The 24731-nt window shown below is 37.7% G+C and overlaps 1 protein-coding gene and 1 long non-coding RNA gene across 2 annotated transcripts in view; one reads left to right on the top strand and one right to left on the bottom strand.

Moving 5' to 3' along the window:
- Positions 1-18686: 18686 nt before the first annotated feature.
- The window catches only part of LOC100370843 (synaptotagmin-1-like), a 28672-nt gene continuing 22627 nt past the window's right edge, over positions 18687-24731 (bottom strand). Inside the window, exons 6-8 of the mRNA XM_085492136.1 lie at positions 21746-21875; positions 20259-20446; positions 18687-18868 (exon numbers count right to left, since the gene is read on the bottom strand). Coding sequence (XP_085348262.1) covers positions 18755-18868; positions 20259-20446; positions 21746-21875 — 432 coding nt within the window. The 3' untranslated portion in view covers positions 18687-18754. The remainder of the gene's footprint in view (positions 18869-20258; positions 20447-21745; positions 21876-24731) is intronic.
- Positions 22302-23179, top strand: LOC146732673 (uncharacterized). The gene is made up of 2 exons (XR_014926763.1): positions 22302-22511; positions 23006-23179. It is a non-coding gene; the product is annotated as an uncharacterized LOC146732673 (long non-coding RNA).

Consider the following 24731-nt stretch of genomic DNA (forward strand, 5'->3'; position numbering starts at 1 on the left):
AATCCGGAATAAGTGCGATTTTCCAATTAATTAATCAATCCACAATTTGATCATCAAATGCAAATTTGGTGAAATATGGAACGAAATTGTGGTTCACATACATTTGTGTAGAACTCGGAAGTTAAACATCGTTTTCAGACTTATTTATTTCCCCAACTTGCCAATTTATGCCGTCGATAAACGACTCAGTGGCACGTACGCTAACCACTTTATGTTTTCAAGGACGAGTAACCAAAACAATAGTCTCTATGTAACAGTGAAATTGCGATACAGTATTTGAAGTATGTTATAAAATATCGATAGATCACGTTCGCATTGAATATACGTTCAAACTTGCAACAGTGCGCAGTACATAAAGTGGCAGGGTCGTCAAACCTGCGCATGCGCAGGAATTGAGTCCCAAGCGACGATTGCAACACGCGCTAAAAACGCAAAGGCTCACTTTTTTGTAAACAATGACACGCTATGACAATCTGACGCTATAAATTAAGTCAAATATTTACCTCCATGGCCAAACCAAGAACTATTGTCAAACATACTAATAGTTGTTCACTATTTCGTAGTTGATAACATTTCAAGTTACTGATAGTCAAATACACTGCTCGGGAGTCAAGTAAATGACTACTGTGGGATATTGGCATTGTTATGTTATTATTCTCAATACATTCTCCAGATGCGAAAAGACCCAATACGAATGAATTAAAAATGGTGTGTTTCATTTTTCAAATTCTAGTAGTAAACAACATCATAAAGCAGTTGAAACTCACTCAATACCACCATATGTGTTTACTAAGTAAACGTAATTATTGACAAAGGTCACTGATAAGTGGAGTATTCCATTCTGTCATTAGGGTGTGAAGGCTATTGACAATGGAAACAGTTAATATACATGTACAGGAGGGATTTTTTTTAATAAAATATTTTTACTACTCCCTGTACGTGATCCAAATCAAAGATTGCTATCGCTAAATTCACAAACAAACGCGCATATCTCAAACTACTAAGACTTTTAAACTGATTACTATTTAATTGCCCTCAACACTTTTCAATAAATCAAAATAATGTAATCAGGCCTGCCCCCCCCCCCCCCAGAAAAAAAAACGAAAAAGGAGAGACTTTCAGAAATATATTGGACTTGTTACCGTCGTACATCGATATAGATTATCAACCGATTTGAGACTACTGTTTTTCAACCAAACAGTCCAATACAGAAATGATACCGGAGTTAGCGTAACTTAGCATGGCAACAACCGTGACTACCTCAGTTTGTCATATCGTTTGGTTACAGCAGACAACAACATGTCATGATTTTGTTCAAATCTCTGATCGGTTTAGCGCCACCACAGTCTGGACATTACAATATTACTAAACGCGGTTTCCAGTCTCTGTCCCGCGAGTACAGTAGATAATAGGCGTTCCTATGAGTTTGGCTACCCTCAGTATACGGCTCGTCGGTCGACCGAGGCAGAGTCGCAGTTGTGCAGCGGAAAGACACAGGAACCGTGTCATAGACATCATAGAGTCTTTAGGATCATTTCCTTCAAAATATCCAAATTTTTCATACAACTTACGGACGTTTTTAGCACCACAGTATAATCTAGACACGGTTTAAGACTCTTACTGGTGCACTACTGTGACTCTGCCCCGGGTGGCCGGCGAGCAGCTTGTGGCCATGATGACACATCCTTTTGAGGGCAGCATAACAATTACTATACAAAACTCGTGGGACAAAGACTGGAAATCGAAATACTGCATTTTGGTTTTTTATTCATTTAAAACACACTGAAATAATACGTATGTATATTTTATTTTCTTGTTTCTGATTTATTTCTGTTCGGGGTTGGGGTGAGCGGATGGCGGAAGCTATCTTACCTTAATACTTGTATATTCATCCTCTCTTCGATCGAGTACGCCCTCGGCGATGATGATCTGTATGACGTCTTCTTTTCAAACATTGTACGTTCCCCGTAAAAATCTCCAAGTCTGCGATCTGCATAGCAGGTCATGAAAAAATAATATTTGATACATCTTTTTAGTTTCTTATCTAATAAGTTGAAGATTACTATAAACATCACTTAAATATACCACAGAACAATACAAATGGTAAATAACCAGGAAAGCGAATATTCATTTGGGTGCCAGAAAAATCCGTCCCAAAGTCAAAGTAAGTAAAAACTTACTTTCCAAAGATTTGTGTCTTGTCTCTTCTATAATACCATCGGACCAAAATATGTTGTTGTCAACAGCAAATGATGATACGATTGACATCTGATATACTTTCGATGTGTGGCTCACTGTTACTCCATATCTGCCGTGTTCCACAATATCGCCCGCACAGTATGCATGCTCCTGTAGCGATGATCAATGAACTCCGCTCGACTCCACTCGGTCGCTGAACGGTTTACACGCATACTCCGGTGGGTCCGTCGGACAGTTGTCATGAAGCGAGTCTCGTCGTAGAATAATTCTCGACCTCCGTATTTATCCATATTCGACACAGGATCAACTACAACACGAGTGATCTGCATTCTAAGTGCTGTGCACACAGGAAGATGACAGGTTCACATCTGGTGAACGTCAGCGGTTTTCATGACTGGATTGTTTGGGATAAGGGGTATCTTTATTCAGTCGCCATGGTTTTATCAGCATAGCTTATTTCGACTTTTTCTATTTTGAAAAAGATACTTGTTTTATTTCGATCTTTTCCGAAGAAAATGTTCCGTTCTAGAATGCGATAACCGCAGAAAAGAAGCCCATGGATTTGTGAGTATCACGTGGTTTGCCAATTTCTAGATGGCGCTTTGAGCGGGTATTCCCCGAGCTGGTAACGATGATAATAACGGAATGTCCTGATACGAAAGGAATGCGATTAGGAACACGTGAAAGCAATTATGTTCTCTTTAAACTGGGTCAACTGATGTAGATTATGAGCAGTTCCGTCACATTAGTGGCGTACACGTTAGAAATTCAGGCGCGTGCCGAGACTAGGTCCGAGTCGGCACGTGCCGAAACGTGAGTGTGAACGGTCGAGACCGAGTCGACAAGTGCCGACAAAAATCGATCTCGGGCCTCATAGATGCCCGGGACCGAAACTCGGCACATGTCGAACTTTGCTGCCGAGCTGAAATTACGCCCTCGGTGGTGAATTTAAGATGAGATGACGATGGAGGGAAGTACAGCTAGCTATGTCGGATGCTGCAGTAAAGAATGAATTGAATGCAGAACGTTGTCGGCGACGCATATTTATGTGCTGCTGCAACCGTTTTTTTCTTGCAATGCTACATTGACGTAAAACAAATAATTGTTTTTCGAATCTTCTTTGCCGCTCATGTGCACGACAACTCGTATTAACTACTATAACAGCAAATTGATATAATTTCAATTTAGCACTTGGTGTCAAGTGCGCCCCGACTAACGTGAGAACGCAACTGCTGTAATCCCTCAGGCTCTGCAAACACAAAGGATTGGACATTTCGACACGTTCCAGAGACTCCATAACGTGAACGTAGCAATTGTGTGTGAGTAGCAATCATATTTGCATATTCATGTCTTATACATAAGCCTGTTAAGAGCCAACATATCATGATCGCCAGACTTACAGAAATTATAGATAGTTGATCCAATCTTCCGACGACCACCTTCACATATTGATAGAAAAAGTCACGGTGATAGTTGATGTGAACAATTATTTAACTAAAGGCTTTCCGTTTTCGACATTGTGAAATTCTTTTTTTGGGAGAAAAAAAAAACTAAAAAAAAATTATTTTGAAAAGGAATAATTCATAACGAATTGTATCCCCCATGTACCCATAAATAATTTTCATAATTAACCACGAATATTAAAGAAAAAAGATATTTGCTATATTCTCTATACTTATGTTTGCCTTTTATTTGTCTTGAATTATGACTGAAAGAAACTGAATGAAATCACAAACTATGTAGTGTGTTCAACAACTCGTGTGTTAATAATAACTTTAATAAATATGATTTTAATGGGTAAAAATATTGTATTTTTCTTCATAAAAACGAAAGAATTTCACAATGTCGTAAACGGAAGGTCTTTATTGCAGTGTTAACTTGAAGATTACTCTTGCGTAAATTAACTATCTAGTATATCCAGGATCAGGAGATGAATTGAAATATTTATACGTACGGAATAGCTGGTTAATCTAGTCCTGAGGTTTGTTAATATTTGTTGGAGATCTAGAACTAAACATTAAAAAAACAACACATGCGTGTCGAAATCCGTACTCGACCGGATGATGTGTTTCCTAACTGCCTAATTTGCATGACGTTACGTGTTTCAGTAATCTGTTTCAAGTTTGTCTGCAAGGGATATCAACCAATAAGCTGGTACAGTGGCGTCGAATGGTGACAGGCATTGGTTAGAGATGCAACATAGACGGAAACATTATAGACCAAATCGGATTATGATTCATCATAAATTCATAATGTTGCGTTTTCAGGACACACAACAATATTCGTTGAAAGAAAGATCAGAACCCCGTAATACGCATGCGTGTGTAGTGACTGTGCGTACCAAAACACAAGTGTACATCAGAACCCCGTAATACGCATGCGTGTTTAGTGACTGTGCGTACCAAAACACGGGTGTACATCAGAACCCCGTAATACGCATGCGTGTGTAGCGACTGTGCGTACCGAAACACAGGTGTACATCAGAACCCCGTAATACGCATGCGTGTGTAGTGACTGTGCGTACCAAAACACAGGTGTACATCAGAACCCCGTAATACGCATGCATGTGTAGTGACTGTGCGTACCGAAACACAGGTGTACACCAGAACCCCGTAATGCGCATGTCTGTCCATTGTGGCATCGAACGACTCTGAGAATTTCGAGGTGTGTTACAAGAACAGCGTTTTTATTTCATGACATTCTCGTTCACATTGTCTCTTTAACTAATCCAGTTTTATTGTTGCTGTTTCCGTATTTATTTGGCTCAGGCAAATCGCCATTTTCTGATTAGCTTAGTTCATTTTAAGTTTTAAGTTCTATGTTGGAATATAAATAAAAAACTTTAATGTTAATATTGTCATGTGGTATCTACAACATCTCTTTAAATTTATATGGAAACTCGTGTGCGTATTAGAAAAACTTCATGAATGAAACTTACAGGGCGGTAGTCGTCGCGCCACGCATGCGCGAGATATATGGGTCTCATATAAAAAAAAAGATGGCGACTTTGACTGTTGCGCAAATCAACGAGTAAAAAATTAGACGTTACCCAGCTTTAATTAGTATTTTTAGATGATTGGAAGGTGTTGAACAAATCACCGGCGGTAATTAGCGCAAGTCGCACCCAGGTAAAACCTCATATTTTCATTAGAAGAGCGCATTTGGATTGTGGGGAAATCAATGTTTATCAACACAAGTGTCGCACATGCGCAGCGCGGCAACTGTCGCCCTTTAAAGTATATTATTTTTATCAACATGCTGTGTTATATAAAAAAAAAAAACAGATCACAACTATCACATTATTTAGTAGCAGATTTGAAATATTTGTTTTTCATAATTGAAATGATATTAATTCATCATCAGAGTATAATCAGTTTACATTCTCACATATTATATGTATCCCACTAGCAGTACCTTGCAAACGTCACGCAACAAGAGACGCCGCAATGTTTTACTTTGAGTATCTAAATTATATGTATGTTGTATTTTAACAACGTCCGTTGTAAAAATAAGGCAAACAATAACAATGAAGCTCATACTATAACATACCATGTGTACTTTTTGAATACACCTTTCCTATGTGACGCGCCCTCTAGCGGCAATGCTATGCAATGCAGGATTACTTCAAAGTTGAGTTTGTGTTGTTTTCTCGAATTTTCACCGGCTCCACCGGCGTTCCACAGCAGCGCGCACAAAGCCCATAGAAATACGTGGTACAGTGGTGCGCGTCTTAGCAACGTAGAACGTCTGTGACGTAGCTCCGCCCCCGAGGTATCAAAGATAACGCGAAGGCTGTTCAATGTGTCGACATCGGTTTGATCTGCAGTCGTCCATCAGGGAAAATTATAATTTTTGTGAGATTTTACTAAAATATCCTAGATGACGAATGACTACCCAAACAAACGCAGTTTGTTGACTTGAACAACATTGTTTTCACCCGTAACATAAAGGTTATGCTGACGTGCCTGGTTGCAGAAACTAAAAAAATAGCGTCCCTATTTCTGTGTAATACATTGTAACATACGCAGTTCACCTGCTTTTTTTCTAGGATAATGTCAATGAATTCAGTCAATTACTCGACAGTCATGTTTTTCACGTTGTATCCCATTCTTTTGTGTCGAGCCTCGCAGCTGGAAATCTTCAAAGTGTCGTATGATAAGGGACGAACGCTGCACTAATACGATTCATTCTTTCCGAGTAATTCGAATAGGAAGCATGTTGCTTGCGAGTTACAGTGTGCGACTATGCAGCTGACTGCTGTATCTTAAAGAATAGAAGTATGTGAAGACAAGTGACATACTTCGACATTTACTGATGTTGAGATTCAGTAATTACTAATTCTGAAATTGTCCTGAACCAATTTTGTTGACTTTGTATGCAGCATCAATTGCGATATAAATAAAATAAAAGTAAAATAAGTAAAGAACGTTAGCACAGAGTCCCTGTACGTCCACGAGTGAACTAGCTCCTACGTTATTAATAATTTATTTTTTAATTTAAGGAAGTTGTCATGGGTTACATTGATTCTGAATGCCAGTTCATAAAATTTCATCAAAGTTGATATTGTACGTCCAGTATTTACGATATTTTTATCGTAGATGAAATAATTTTCTCAATTTCTGACAACAGATTTTATGATGTCATACTTTACCCATAATCCTTTGCTTGAGAATCAAGATGGCTGACTACATAATACCGATGAAAAGTTTTGAATATCTAGAGAATGAAAACTGATATAAAAAAGTGTAAATTGCATTCTCCTACATTTGTGGAGCTTTTTCTTTAGGGGTCATTATGTGGTTTGGATTGAGGTTCCCTTTAAGTATTGCCCTTCAACGCCACAAAATATCAAGTTGCGGTTATTAATTTCTATACAAAACTTGTACTAGTAGTACCTCAAAACATCAGTATGACCGTTCTAATGTGAGCTGTTCCACGTATATCTTCCGTTCTCCTCATTGGCATGAATGTGTGAGACATAGAAGGTGGGCAAACTGAAAGCATAGAGATTAGTAATGTGATGTAGGTGGGAGGTTGGTTCGGCATCATGTCGAATGGTAACCCATGATATTTGTTCCAGTTGCAGCTGTAGTTTATTAAATATGCATTATGGACGAAAACATATATATCTATATACTTAATTGTGTTGTTTGATATACTCCATACTGTACTATTAATACGATTTATCGTAAATTACATATTGCATTTGCAGGACACACAGTAGTATTTATTCGATAGATGTAACCGGAAGTATTCATGCGCAGTGTTTATCATTGTACGTACCAACACATTCAGTGCACATGCGCAGTGGAGAATTGCGGTATATGTGCTACAAGTCATGCTAAATCATAGCCCAATGTAGTCGGCAATTTACACTATTACTTATTTTCGTTAATATTGCATATTTATAGCTAATACATTTCATATTTATAGCTAATACATTTCATATTTATAGTTAATACATTTCATATTTATAGCTAATAGCAAGCTACTAAGTGAATGGAAGCGGAGTACCCATTAAGGGAACATCAAGTCATGGGTTGCAAAAATAATCAAAATCAAAGGTTGCCCGCCACCGTGATGAAGACCACGTGAAACATAACATTTAGAAAATAGAATATTAAATGGCAACTCTCGGCCCATTGTGGGAATTAAGTGAGTATTCGTTATCGCAAATGTCAAAGAAAACTTATTGCAACCATCTTCTTTTAAAATGACAACATGTCAGCTAAGGTTGAAGGATGATATTGGAAATCTTTATTGTATGCACGATAAATTGACCTCCTATTCTCGCAGTGATGATAGATGTAAATGTGAAACTTGATACGACAATGCGTGTTCTTATCAAATATATATGTCAGTTTGACGTCACAATGACATATATCACACGTGTGTAAACTGTATTATAGTATAGAATTATTAATTCCGGTGAGTTTTATGACGTCATTGCTGCAGATTATTCGCAATAATGTGTCAACTATTGAAAATCAACTTTTAAGGCCTTGGATATGAACACGCTATTGTTTTCGGGAAAAAATAAAGGAAAGGTCATATAAAGAAAAACTATTAGATAGTAATTAATAAATTTCATTCATTCATAGTAATTAATAAATTCCATTCATTCATAGTAATTAATAAATTTCATTCATACAATAAATACCAAAATCGGCATAAAAGGGTATATTGTCAATAACAACAGATTTAATATCAAAATCGGATAATTTGGATGAATGAGAAATAGAGTAATTAGGTGTGCTTTAGAAGATAGTATGACTATACATGGTGATATAACGAAATACTCCTAAGGATTAACCATTTCAGCTGAGCGCCATCAATTTTCCTGCCAACATTTTGGTTCAACGTATTTCCTACTTTTTTCTATTAATAATTTTGGCTCAAGTGGACATAATTTCAAATTGGCTACAAGTCTTAGTCGAAGTTTTTTTGGAAAATATGAAACAAAATTATACAGGTTTTATTTTGTGACAAAATCGATAAAAAGATGGTGTACGTTCCTATTTGTGGACTGGACTCCCCAGGCATACTTTATTCACACGCACTTCCCGAGGGAATGTCCAGATATATAATAGCGACACTTTCCAATACATGTACATTATTTTGCAAACTGTTCGCAGGTTTTCTGAGAAAATAATTGAGAAACTCATTTATAGTGACAGCGACCATATTTTGCGATATTAATATAATATTCTTATTATTGATGGGTTGCGAAGATTCAGTCCATCTAAAAACGTACATGTTAAAAGGGTTGTGGTTTAGAAAAATAAAATTCTATTTTGGCGAAACTTTATAGCACTTTACCACAGCCCCCCCCCCTTTCCTATAATTCGCACTCTTCTTTGACGAAGCGCTTCTTTGTCGTACAAATGTCGTAGACGACTTTCCCGGAAGAAGCGAGACTGGGGTGCAGAAATACGCCTGCCCTGTCATGGCGGAAAATACAAACATGTCAGTTTGATGATATTTGATAGAAGGAAATATTGGTGACGTCGATTGGTACACACTGAAGAACAATGTCACGCATGCACATCCGGTATGCGTGCGCATGCGAAACGGCGTATCTTTAACTTCCGGGAAGGGGGTCTTGGGTGAAAGTCATTCAAATCGATAACCGTGTTTGATTGCGTAATCATTCATCACATATAATACAATAAAATCCCTCAAAATATAGTCTATATTAACTGCAGATAACTACAGATAAAAACGATATTGACGTTTTGAATAGTGTTTCTGTTACACATTTACGTCATTTCCGCTATCGCTATTTCCGGCGAAATCCGAAAACGGGAGTATCAATTGGGGGATCCGTGTAACCGTTTGAAGCTATTTCTTGGACATGCAAACACACGATGTCACACATCTGCTGTGCACCACGGTTACTAAAAAAGAGTATCCGTGTCTGCACATAAGTTTTCGATTCGATAAAATTTGGTCGACTAACGGCTATTTTGATGTAAAATTCCGCAACCAGTTCCCGGATAAAGCCGAAATCATGATGATGACAAGACGAATTTGGGTACAGATGAATGAATCTTCCGATTCAAGATGGCTGACTGTCCCAACCACCATGACTTCAAATAACTACAAAATGTCAATGCATTTATTGCCGTGAGCTATATCATTTATATTGACTTGTTGATTGGTAATATCGGCCCAAACGATAAACGTTTCAGGAGTTCTATTAGTGGTATTGTGTAATGCATTTGTCGAAAACCTTCTACGGGCAACGTACCATGTTTCCATGTTGTGATGAGAAGATGCATTTGTTTTGTGGAGTCTTGTTTGCGAGTAACCAATCAAGATCGTGATTATGTATTCGATTGTGTTCAATGAGCGGTAATTCTAACAATCATGCTGATAGCCTACTGGACCGTGATGGTAGTGACAAGACAAGAGACTACATGTTGTTTGTACATATGTGGCTTCCCTGTTTTTTATGTGTCCCGACCTCCAACCTCTAAATACACCAGCCGTGCGTAGTCCTCGCAAATGTTTGAAAACATGTACTAATAAAACGGCAACTTTCAGGGCTTCTCTGTTCAGCTTTAAACCATAAACAATTAGAACCTTCGAAAACGATGTTTTAAGGTATATAGTCAAACTAATCATTATTACAATCATTTAAATTAATTGTACCCAGCAGCCTTCTGGCTGTTGCATTGTGGGCCACTTCCGTTTTAGTCTTAAGATTCATGCAGGGCTGAATTCAAACAATAACTTACAAGGGGTGCCTGGAAGGTTGAAGATCTGTAAAGACTGTAAATTGAAACAGTAATAACACTGAACAAGACATGGCTATATTGTCTGGGCGTTTCGAACGCGGGGGCGTAGTGATTGCCGTTAATGAAGAATGATCACAAGATGTCGCTTACCGGCCTGCCGAGAAACCCTCGGGTCCTGGGAAGTACAATGATGAAAGCTATTACGTTCTGGCAAGCCAATTCGATAACATGTGCATATTAATATTATTATATCTCACTGCTCGGGCATATATGTACGAGAGCGAACGCGACACAGTTGCCATAGCAACCAAAGTAATATGTACAATAGGCTGCATCGTGTGTGGAAATTCAATTATAATCTTAGAAATTGAACTTGATTATGGCGGCGCGAACAAAAATGTGATAAAACGAACCATTTTCATCAAGAGCCAAGCTTTCAGTCAACATTTCCGCTAGGTTCATTACTGCTTTCATTTTTTTTTTCTTTCAAATACTCAGTTCATGGGAGGTACTAACGTTAGTACGTTCCATGATCAGTTGAACGTCAATAGAGTGCCTTGTTTATAATTGATATAAATATGTTGTACATGACTTACTACGACGCGGAGCTTTGTATCTACGTTTTAATATGACAATCAAATCAACCGTCTTGGATACATTTTGTGTTATGCGATACACTCGAGACTCACGTCGTGACGAGGTATCATTAGACCGCACTCATTATTTTTGGGGGGGGGAGTTAAAAGACGGTAGTCGTCTTGCCACGCATGCGCGAGATATGGGTCTCATATAAATTGGCACACGAGTTACATTCTGGGGTTCAGAGGGGCATACAACTTTCACCGGATTTGGTTGAAATTATGTGCTTGCTTTTTGCAGATGATGTCGCTTTATTTTCTGACACTGTCATTGGCTTACAGCGACACTTTAACACATTGAGTTCTTATTGTAATATGTGGAAACTAATTGTAAATTTATCTAAAACTAAAGTGATTGTATTCAAAGCTGGGGGTAAATTTTCAAAAAATGAGAAATGGACTTACGATGGGGAACAAATCGAAGTGGTGCCATATTATAAATATTTAGGTGTTATTTTTTCAAACCGACTTTCTTGGTCTGAAGCAACAAAAATATTATCACAACAGGCAAAGAAGGCATTTTTCAATATTACCAGGGTTACAAAAAATACAGGTATGCTATCCTTTGATGATGTATTTTTTTAAATGTTTGACACTATGGTGTTACCAATATTAACTTATGGTTCCGAGGTATGGGGATTTGAAAATCATTTATGTTTGGAATGTGTACAATCTCTAGCCTGTCGTTATTTTTTGGGTATCTCCTGCAATGCTCCAAATGTTGCAGTATTGGGTGAGTGTGGCAGATTTCCTATTTATTTTCACACAGCATTAAAATGCCAAAGAAATGCTACCTTATCATGTTATATAATATTGAAAAATCCAATCTTAGATCCAGGTTAACCTGGGTTAGTCATGTTAAAAAAATATTATTTTTATGTAATTTAGATGATGTTTGGGAATCACAAACTGTCAATAACGTAAATGTGTTTTTGCGCATTTTTAAGAAAAAAATGAAACAAGTTTTATATACTGATTGGTTCAGCCAGGTATGTACTTTAGAGAAACTGACATTTTATAGGGAATTTAAATTTTCTTTGGAACCTGAAAAGTATTTATTTTGTGTGAAAGTGCATTCTCATGTTCAAATGTTAGCTCGACTCCGCTGTTCATGCCACTATCTTCGTATTGAGACAGATAGAAAAAATAATGTAGATAGGAGTGAACGCATTTGCTTGCTTTGTAACAGTAACAACATTGAAAATGAATACCATTTTTTACTTATTTGTTCCTTTTTTGTTAATTTAAGAATAAAATATATTCCTGCTAATTTTTTTAATCCCCCCAACAGCCTGAGTCAGTAAATATTACAAATTAATGAGTACAAAATATACAGATCTTCTTCAAAGACTGGGAGCCTTTACTTTTCACGCAATGAAATTGCGAAAAGAGCTACAAGTATTGTTAATTGTTTAAAAATTGTAATTTTATTTACAAATATAAATAATGTATGTAGATATTATAGGCCGATGGCCTTCTATTATAAATAAAGACCATATATATATATATAAACAAAGATGGCGATTTTGACTGTTGCGCACTCCAACTCGTACACACTGTGCGGTTACCAAGCTTTATTTAGGTATTTTTTTGTGTTTGGAAGGTATCGAAGGAGTCGCCGATGGTAACTAGTGCAAAAGAAAAAATAGAAAAAGCGCATTGGATTATGGGAAAATGGAGCACATGCGGGGCGCGACGACTGCTGTCTTTTAAATGTGGTTGTCTTCCGCACACAGTGTAAAATTTACTGGGATTTTCCACACGACTGAATATGTCGAGATATTTTCACAGGAAGTCTAGATAGCGTGCTATCTTAATGTCTAACTATATCCACGAATGATTGAGACAGATGATATCAGGCATCAACGCAGTACCCTATGGAAATGATTATCGCCCTCAACGCTTGGACAGTTCCGTAAAGAATGCGACACGCGCCGATAACGATACGCCATCTGCAATATGTACGACAGTACGTTGCCATGGATGCCACCGGAAAGTCTATCTATGCGTACTGAAACAACTGAGAGCTGGCATATTCGCTTTTGCATACGGCAAATCGCACATAATATTCAAACACGGATTAAGTACGTCCTAGCCCAGTCTAACACTGCTGACATAAGCCGACAAGATAAGTCCTGTTAGCATTAACGTAATCTGGTAACCGATAATAGCAACGACGTCGTAGACTGCGCATACTGTCATTGCTATGACCGGTAAATCCGTTCCGCGTAAGATAATATAATGTAGAATTATATGAAAGTTTACATCGCAAATGCAAACAATCCGTCACTACGACAACTAGAGCCTGAGCCGAACCAATGTTCATTTCCATTATATATCATCGTCCATCTACACAGTGCCGCGTTGTTCCGCCCGGACATCCCCCTCCCCCTTCCGCGCGGTAACTACTTTAAGATGACAGTGGAGGGCTTGTCGGAGCATTTTCCTTAAAAATGCTATACATATGGACCCACTGTGTCCCAAGCCAGAGGGGGCCAACACTGTCACTCTGATATTACGTGTGTGCACGGTTACTGGTAACTGCAGTAACCTTGGTAAGTGCTAGTCACGGGCGAGGCGAGTGACCTGAGTTGGTCCCGGTGTTGGTCCGCTGAAAATAGGTCATTTCTTTACATGAATCCGGTTTGAGGTTAGATTAGCCATGACCAGGAAAATAACAAAAAAAAAACGTCTTTCGAACGTGATGTATGTATGTTGGTGTACTTTGTCCTATGTAGGATTATTGATGTTAGATTAAAGAATGGGTATGTCAGTACAATGAACTCTGCTTTGAACTTTCAAAAATCTCAACCAGATTGTTACGAGTCTCATTTTATATTCAGGCAAACACGGACATGTTTTGATGTGTGCAGAGCGTGTGATTGTTGGTTTATAGGGCATCGCCGCAATTACACCAATTCGAAACGCGAATACTCGTGCACTAACAGCCGTGTGTATATACTATAGGCCTCTGACGATAACGAGCCCGAAAAAATCTGATTTCGGATTTGGATCTGGCGTGTTTTTGCTAATCGGTAATAGAAACATGACGATCTGATTATTAATTATGAAATACCCTCCATTGTACTTCCTACCAATCAAACGGAATAAATAAATAATAATTAAATTCATATTTCAAAATCTTACGTCTTTCGACAACAAAAGAGACCTCGTGTACGATGCAACACAATCGCGTCACTTCTGTTGTTGTTTTGCCATTTTGTGTATATAATTCAAATTAGCTTCATCCACAAACTCTGTCGGCGTCTAAATTGCTTCTCCAAATGAATCATGGACCCCAGCTGGAAAGATCACTGATCACCACGGCAACAAGCAACAGCCATCGCGCATCGCTCTAACGAGAATGCAAGTCCCCCAACCGAGGAGAATATTGGTTCATGACGTAAACAATTAGTGTGTTTGAAAATTCATTACTCATTGTAGCAATTTCCCGCCTTCCGATTGGAAAACGGTTTTACAGCCTCCAATAAGGACGTGGGCGTAATGACCGTTTAATAATTTACAAATATTGATATTTGCTCGATGTGTATGTAATGGTTGCTTCCACTTCTAATCCCTAAACTTGAAAATACTAAGATAATACTAATTTCTCGAATGTAAATGTGTTGTGGCGCATGTTGGTAATCTACACGAGAAATGGCGCGCGTCGTAAAACCAAAGTTAATTGCGCGTTACTATTTTCTTACGTGTGTAAAGTTAAAGCGCGATAGTTTTACTCACTTGCACATGATTCGATATCTGTTAGTCCTCGCCCGACTACAAAGCATTATGGGTAACTTTAGGTATTTGTGCTCAATATTACATAGATATCGATACTTACAATAAATGCTAAAATACGCTTTCGGCTCCGGCATCAATAATACTATGGTCATGACCAACATACCTTTGGCAGGCAACAAATCGTAATATTGCTCTCACAAAACTTGTGTTATTATTTAACTGCCGCACAAAGCGCAAGAAAAAAAACGCATTTTTATAACGTAAAATTTGCAATAATTTTATTATTTTCGGCAATGAGTATATCCTGATTTTCGTGTTCTGCTTATTTAGCCGAATACTTCTGTTACCGCGATAGAAAACACATTTAGTTTCAGGGGCAGACATGGCTACGACCAATCGGCTCGCTGGATTCAGACTATGCACGCAATAATATGAATTTTCTATAACCACAAATGCATTAGTTTTCTCCCAAAAAGTGTAAGCACGCCACGAAGGAAGCTTTTTATTCAGTTTAGGCACGAGTCTACGTTAAAAAAGCAATGAATATCTTCTTAAATGATTCAGAGCTTCTCCAAATGCGATGTTCCGTCTCACAAATTAGCCCTTGTTAGAAGACTTCAATGATCTAAGCCGGCTAATGCGCGGAATATACTACGCTGATTGAATGTGACACTAAGTATCCCTGCTAATACTATCAGCCGTCTTTACACACTATAGCACTCACACCAAGCTGTGCCACCTGTTAGTGTGTAATCTCCTGTCCTACACAATGTAAGCAAATCTCGTGCTGCTTGCAAATCTCCCACCACGCGTGATCTCCCACTAAAGCAGTGCGGTCGGCGCCTATAAAATTGGTGGCAATATTCGTGTACGTGTATGACTGAAATGACGTTAAAATATAGTACTTCATGACATTTCTTTTCAAGAAAAACCAAACCGCTGAAGCAGAAGACACTTTGAAGTCCATTAATTTTGACCGCAACAAATTTTAGTACTTTGGTTAGATGCAATCTCAAACATGTGACGAACCGAGAGAAGGAATCAGTTGATAATTCCCCTTTTCAATAAGTCATACCATCCAGACACGTTTTGTGACGTCATTGTTATTCATTTGAACAGTAATCATACGTCAAGAACATAGTTTTAAATGACGAACGACTCTGATATTGTCACTTTGCTTTTAGCCACCGTGATTTCTGCTTCACAGTCACGCTTCATTGCCACAGACATGCAGGCAACTTGTATTACTGAATATGCGGTTCAAACAACGTAAATAGCAAGTCGCCGGTTTCTCTTGGCCTTCTAGAAAGAGGGCTGACCAATCACTCCGGACAGTTGGAATAAGTGTCCAAACGTACCGAGGTCAAGGGTACATTATTTAAATTTCATGTTGCATATGGTACGCTTTGGAATATGATTTCATATGCTGATAAACTAAACTATAAACTTTACAGATTCACTATTGCTACAACTTGACCTTGGCAGTGTAGCGCGGTGGTCGTCGCGCTGCGCATGTGTGACATTTGTGTTGATAAGCATTCATTTTCCCACAATCCAATGCGCTCTTCTAATGAAAATATCAAGTACCTTGGCGCGACTTGCACTAATTACCACCGACAAATCCTTTTTCTTTAATTTGATTTCAAAACAATGTTCCAAGATAAATATTTTTCGCAGTTTTCAAAACTACCCTCAGGTCGTATTTTTTTTATTAACCATGGAATATTTATTCTAATGTGGTATTTATTTTTTTTAATGTTTTTTTGTTCTATTTTGATTGTTAAATATCATGTTTTTTTGTTACGTGTTTCGGGCCTGTAATTGGGAGTTTAATCTCGATGTTCCTCCGAATAAATAAAATGAAAACAAAAATATCCCCCAAATTTGAACGCAAAACCCGGTATTTAAAAAAAGTTCACAAAATTTTATTATTTGACCCAGTTTAAAAACAAATTCCTTGTGAGAGTTAAAATGTCAACTTATATATATGTGAGCTTCTTTCATCCATCGGATCAAAAATAAATAAAACGAAGGCATTTAAATTATCTCACGTGACGCATATTTGTTAAATACTTCTGTTTCATTTCGAGGAAAGACACAACAAACATCTTATAGTGAGCATCGCTATGGAAGACAATCACGCAGAGTGAATATTTAAAATGAGGTGCTTTATAAATCAACATCCTTAACAAATACAAACCGTTAGTTTGATCTCGCAAGGGAAATTAAAAATTATTGATTTCCGTTCGAGAAATGCCATCATTTATTCAACTTTATTTGTTAAGACATACGACGAAATACATTACTCAGCATGGGGATGAAGATAAAGAGCCACATGTCAATTGGCTGATTCTTGGATGATTATTCAATACGACCAATTATATGCGAGGTAATAAAATGTAGTTTGGCAGCACAAACGTGACAACGTAACAAATATATGGTTACAATTTCCCTGAATAAAAAAAACATTTTAAAATTCTTCATCATAATCAACAACATCATCATCATCATCAGAGACCAAATTCTATAAATCAAAAACGATGTTCAAATTGCAGTAGTTTTGCGGATTATGGTGGAAGTACAAAAAACAAAACAAAACAAAATTACGTCATGGTTGAACCTCCTTATCAGATGTTGACTGTATTTGATTACTTGTGTGACAATGGGATAAAAACGTAATAAACACATATTTATAAAAGGATTAAAACATTAATGCAAAACCTTAAAAAGAATTACATGTCTAGGTCAATAAAACACGAGGAACAATTAAAACAATATGACTCAATGGAACACTTTGACCTTTGACCTAGATTTCGGAGTTTTTATCAGTGGATTAAAAATATTGACCTGGTCAATCATGATATGTGATTATGCAATACTGATGTATTTTCAAATATATAAAGTTACAAAAATAAAAGGTGAACATCTTGCAAAGGCATATACATGAATGATTTTTGAGTTCAACTTTACTGTCTATCAACTTTGATGCTTTTCGGGAACGAGGCATCACCGATTATTGCCTGGCACAGAAGACGCAAACTGTACAACTTTGCGCATGTGTCAACTATGATTCCAGTCAACGCTAAGCTACTGACACGATTGTGCCTGGCCTTCATTTTGAACCCCTTTTTCACGGTCGAGCAGATATTTTTGACCAATAATATGACCTAATATTTAAGGGCGGTGGTCGTCGCGCCGCATCCAGCGCGCGTAAAATATGTTGTCTGTTTACAAGAAATTTGAACACGCGCTGCGCGACGACCACCGCCCTATAGGATTTTCGTTCATTTTTTGCCGATAAAACGACAATTTTTTGGGGGGTCCAGTTTTTAACTGGTGCGGAGCACTCCCACCCAAAATGCGAGTGAGTAACACTCGGCTACCCAAACCTGACAGCCAGGCCAATCAAAAAGCAGCTTGTTTATTGCCGGTTTTTTTCGACGTATTAAATTACGTCTTGTATGTCTTCTACTACACTGCAAATCTTAGGATTTATCAAGCTATACGTATTTGTTTTACTCGAGGGGAGGATTCACAAAATGAACGACTAATACTAAAATGTTTGCACTATCCAGCAATTGACTTTTAAAGAGTCCATAGAGCCGGGTGGTAGAGCACGGTAGAGTCGTCTTCAGCATTTGCACTCTGGTGATACAGTGTTGTCGGAAATATGATGTACGAATTGTCGGTGTTGATCGCTCTTGGCGGCGGCGGTGGCGGCGGCGATAGTGGTGTTGGTGGTTGTCGCTGTTGCTGTCACTGTCGTCAGTAAACTAGCTCAGATACAACCCGCCATTTTCCGTGTACCATAAAGTAAGTCATACACGCAGAACACATTCATAGAATTTGATTGAAAATACCCTGAAAATAAATACGACTATCGTGGCGGGCAGTTTATTGACGTATATATGCAAATGAGTACGCATTATGAATACATTAAGGTATAAGAGAGTGCCATCTTGCGATTGGTTTACTTGAGACAGTCATTTCATTCCAGTGTGCTAGTTCTTCGCCGTCAGAATCGGGGCCTAGTAGAACGCGGCCAAGAACCTGTATAAACAGAAAGAATTAAAATTGCATGTGCATGTTGTTGTTGTGCCTGTCAGATGCTCCCGTCACGGGATTTTTTCTCTCCGAGTCGAATTTGCTGTAAATGGGACTCTAAATAACAAGCTTTTAGGAGGTCACGTATTAGTTCCATAAGTTGTTTTTCAATTCAGTAATCATCATTTTCGACATCAAAGAGATTTTTTCTACGAGTTGTATTGAGAGAAGAATTCTATTCAATATACATATTTATCGTGTAGTAAAAGTCACTAAATTATATTTCGTTCTTTGAATGTTGCAACCACGATAAGATTCATATCACCATGCCATAATATGTCTAGACATAGTCAAGTAATATTACCGTAGAAGCAAATTGGGTAAAATAGTCTGATGAACCATAATTATGTTTCGATAACATAGACGCATATCATTGAAAGTAACACAAGTTCAATAGACCTCAAAATAATCGCCGATTTTTTGTTGTTGAGAGCGAGAGGGACACGCGACTAAATAATGTTCAATTCTCTACCTTGTCACCAATCTGTGACACGGCAGCATTGACTTATCTATGTCCGTATGTGTTAACTTACCCGTGCAATATTACTTTTATCATCTTTGTTATACACCAAGAATTAACAGTACATTGTATTGTGCCACTAGATTGGCTACAACCGCCCTCACGTCTATAATCAGCTAGCGTGCAGGTGAAACTACTAATGAATTTATTTAATAGATGTATGAGGTTCCACTGATGAGGCAACTAGGTATTTGGACGCCTTGACAAATGGAACACTTGGCTCCTGCTCACGACAAGATAACGGCGACCATTTAGATCAAATTGAGTGTTACATAACTATAAGAAATTATGAAGCGTCACTCGAGGGGCAAAAACCAAATAATTCGATCAGTACTATTTATTATTAATGTTTTCCTTATTTTACATCGCTACTTCTAGCTATGAAACATGGCCACTGTGCAATCGAAACATCGCCCGGTTGAACGAACTACTTCTTACCTTAAATTGTAAAAAAAAAAAACAGTTTCTGTTGATGTCAGTACCGAAATCACGGAAAAGAAATAATCAGATCAGTTAAATAATCAGTGATTGGATGAAAGTCAGCTGATTGCGTAATGACAAATCGTGTTACCCATTAAAATAATAGTTGTTTAATAATAACATTATTATTTTTACAATTTTAAGGTAAAAAAACGAACGGGTCGTTGAAACGGGCGATGCGTCACTTTTACTAAGGCTGCCGAGTCTCATAACTCTGGTACTTATTGATAGAACTACCGATGAAAAATCGGAAAAAAATAATATAATAACGGTACTTATCGATTTATTTGAATGTTCAACCCCTGAGCGCCTGTGGTGCGAACGTGTCTGACCTACCTCGTTTTGACCGATTCTGTTTTCGTGCATTATATGGAATTCTAGATACAGATGTTTGAGAAATTCTTGTCCTACACTAAAGACCATTGCTTCATTGAACACGGGATTTACAGTATGGTGTTTAGTGGAAGTTTTTTTCTTTTTCAATCGTTTTCCGGCGTAGAATATCGATACTTTAACGTAGGGGTCTGTTGAAAAAAAAATATACAGAATTTACTGGAATTTGAAAAAAAAAAAAAAAAAATCTTATGATGCAGGTAACGGTATTTTGGAATATGTGAACAATATGAGTAAATCTGGTATTAAATTCTGTGGACCACCCATAGGGCTCTATGTTTCGTATAATTTATCATTGGAAATATTATCCAATAACATTCTCAAATTTAATTAAGAAGAACCTTTTAAAATACAGTAAAGTTGCCTCGAGTGATTACAACAATAACAATTATGTTTAATTTGGTGATTAAACACAATGATTTTGTCGAGTGCAGATTAGATTCAGCGTTCCAATATTTCTAGGTGTGTTGTCATACCAACAGATTTTATCATTCCTCTTGGTGATCACAATAATCAGTGGGAGGGGCCATGTATACTATACAAAGCGAGAATTCAACTTTTAGGATATGTGTCATTGGTGAATATACTTTCGAAAGCGCTAGTTCAAAGTGTCGTCACTTTCATTTATTTTTAAATATATATTTATTTCACAATAATGCAACAATAAACAGTAACATCCACTAGAACTGATTTCTGGCAAAAACTCAAATATCTTTTAATAATCAACTTTCCTATTTCAGTTGCCGATTTATGGGGACTCGTGTCCCCTAAAATCGTCATTACAAATATATCCCACAATACAATGCGGCAATAAAATCGGTGTAAACGTGCGCCCCTAACTGAACAATCTACATCTACCCCTGTTCTTTATTCTCAGAGTCGTTTGACGTGACGAAAATAAACTCGAGAACGTCCCTTAGTGTATCAAATTGTTTCTCCGACTCGAAGCACAAACATAATTATGTAGTACATCAGTCTCATTTGTTGATACGGTCATGACCATTTCGGTAATTGGATGAGATTTGTTATATGATTCGGAGAATTTTTAATATCTGAATGATTTAATTGCACAACTGGGCAGTAAAAGTAAACCCTGAAAAACAATATTTGGTGACTTCCACGTCTCGCTAGCTGAAATTCGGTACAGGAATGGGAATGTTCTAGGAACACAGGGCTACCCGGATACTGATTGTGAAATATACACGATTAAATGGACCATTAGCTGAGATCTGTTACATAATCCGTATATCAAGACACGAGATTGATCATGTTGTGTTGTGTTCAGAGCAAAAGGATAATTACGAAAATTAAAAAAAAAAGTCATGTTACCATGAATTCTATGCTTCCATCGGAAATCAATCAGTTAAGAGCGGAAACCCCGCTTTATGTTGCCCGGCAACATCAGAGAAGACAGTAGGATGGCTACTCACCTGACGTCATCTTTCTGTCGTCCACGGCGCGGAGGTTTCTGGCCTTTAACGCAACCACAGTCAGCCGTTCTGCGCTCGGTAGGTATGCTAATGAGAACATGAGGTCTCCGACAAAGGGCCCTTTAGTGCGCTGAAAAAGAAAAAAGAAATATTCACCATCCATTTGTCACGACTCGTGGGTGTGCGAACTGGTAACCATGGAAACACAAAATGAGCTGAGCTCGGATAATGATAATTATCCGGGGGATTCAAGAAGATGTGCAGAGTCTATAAACTAATGGAACCAGGGGACATTTGGAGGAAAATTGGCGGCTCCAAGTGTTTTGCACTTAACGCAACTGTCGCTTGACCTTCAACTAACAATAAGCATCAAACATCATTTGGTGGTAGTTCATCACGTGACTATGGAATAATTGTCCTATCGCACACCAATCTGATTAAAATCTGATGTAGTGTACGGGCTTTAATTATTTTGGCTATAAACTTATTTTAATTTTATTTTTTATTACTTTTGTTATTAATGCCCTTTTATTTTATTATTTTACTTTGATTTTGATTTTGTGATTTTTTTAATTCCGCCCTACCTACATCTGAACCGATGCCTATGTAACGAGATTTCAACGAGACCCACTATCGACGATTTTAGTCAACGAATCACAGACCTCCTTTTATAGCGCACATGATGACGTCACCGGGCAGAGTCTGATGGCAAACACACTCAAATAAAATGGCGGATTATACCGACCGAAAAAAACACGGCTTTTCGGTAAGTTTATCATTGTCAAATGCAACGAAAGTCATTTTTATGTTAATATTGTGGCTCGAATGGTTCGACTTTAGATCGTTATTTTGCATAGTTATTCTGGGAGTGACGATTTTGTTTCCACCGGTTCGACCGAACACCAGTGTCTTTTTCCAGTCGCCAGCCCTGGAGACGGGTGATGTTTTGTTGACGATCGGGCCAAAATCGTCTACGGTATTGAAGCCGTAGCTGTAAATATTCATCAAATTGTATCAACATTTTGTACATTATACAATAACACTTTATTAAAGTAAATGAGCTGATTTGGACTGGAATAAAATATTTTTTATTTGGAACACATCGCAATTGATCAGGAAATATTGTTTTGCTCCAATTTTCTGCGTCGATGCCGTGGGCCGGTGACCGCTATACAATTTAAAATCAGTTTGCATTGTTTACTATAGCTGTTTACAGTGTTCTAATCATTACGATTTACTTTTTTTTTGCTTCCATTCTAGATAATTATGCTCAGTGATGTAAAATTGAAGCGATGACTGAATGAACGAACCTTGGCTGGCGAAGATGTATCTGGAAGTGTACACATTTGTTGGAAGTGAAAAAAATATTCAATGAAATGACAAAAATTGTAAAATGCTGTGGAATTTCTTTTGCAAATAAAAATATACTAGCAATTTTCTATTAATGGTTTATTCAAGTGGGCAAAATATAAATGTACAGAAGAATTGCCCGTATACACTGAAAAGTAAGCAACCGACAGCCTGTATAAAAGGGGGACTGTGATTGGCTGTTACTTACGCGAGATTTGAACGGGACTTACATAGGCGTCGGATCAGATGTAGGTAGGGCGGAATTAAAAAAAATCAAAATCAAAGTAAAATAAAAGGGCATTAATAACAAAAGTAATACAAAATAAAATTAAAACAAGTTTATAGCCAAAATAATTAAAGCCCGTACACTACATCAGATTTTAATCAGATTGATCGCACACTAACGTTGCACAGTGTTCAGTGAAGCATATTATAAAGGTTATCCAACTATCAAAGTAACGGGCAATAATTGTCCTATCGCACACTAACATTGCACAGTGTTTAGTGAAGCCTATTATAAAGGTTATCCAACTATCGGGCAATAATGTTATTTCTTAAGTTGTTGGGAAGGAAATTGCTCTTCCCGTCTTCCCAATTTAAAACCTAGTTGATACAATCTGTAAATTGTGTGTGGATTTGTCCAACAGCACCACTACTTGACGCTGTGATGTAAGTGTGGCCCGGCGAATGTATTGCTAATATTAAAATAATCGATCATAATAAGAAAGTTTTAGCTGGCTGCTGTTTTATATACATTTTGTCATAAGTGATCGATATTTACGATTTATGATGTTTTACCATTCGGCGTATTGTCATCAGATCGATAATTATTTTGCCTTATCGCTTGAAGTATTGTCAATAAAGTGACACTGTGTGTGTGTTGGGGGGGGGGGGTCGGACGGCCCAAATATGTATTGCCTACGTAGTGTGGTTGAATGCTACGACGGTCCAGACTATGCTAGACAAAGAGTTGCGGAAATGTACTACGAATACAAAAGACAACTCCAAAATTTGCATCTTTAATTGCAGAAATGTGGTTCCTTTCTATCAGTGCTAAATAGGAAATGTAGTCTTCTTCCCACTGAAAAATATCCTTATACTGGGCGCCGACAGTTTCCGATTCGGATATCCCACTATCCCCTGTTTTTGTATCACGTTTCGTCCTTCCTCGAATGAGTTGTCATAAAAATGAGTTCCGTTCCTCGTATTTTGTATCATAGCGACTGAATGTGAATCTACCCTACTTTTCAGATCACTGAATTGAATATTTTGGAGAATAAATATACTTATTCTTGAATAAATGATCGTGAAGGAATGACATTTTAAAAGTAAACACATTTAAGAATTAATGATCTCATTTGCAATTTTTCATGAGTGATCAAATCGACGAAGTGTCACATGAGCGTCCATTAATGACAGTGCACAGTACCACTAAATGAGGTGACCCATAACAGTGAACCCTTTTTGTTGTCAACGTAAACTGGGCAAGCGCCATCAAACCGTCGTAGTCGTCGTACGGCGTCGCGTTCGATATGGGTCACATGCGTCGTATACAACGTTTACATAGAATAAGATAACACATTTTGAAGGCAAGAAGTTACTTCACTGAGCTAGTAGAATAGTCGAAGCCGTACAA

This window comes from Saccoglossus kowalevskii, chromosome 17, assembly GCF_978046115.1.
Source record: "Saccoglossus kowalevskii chromosome 17, keSacKowa6.1, whole genome shotgun sequence".
NCBI lineage: Eukaryota > Metazoa > Hemichordata > Enteropneusta > Harrimaniidae > Saccoglossus > Saccoglossus kowalevskii.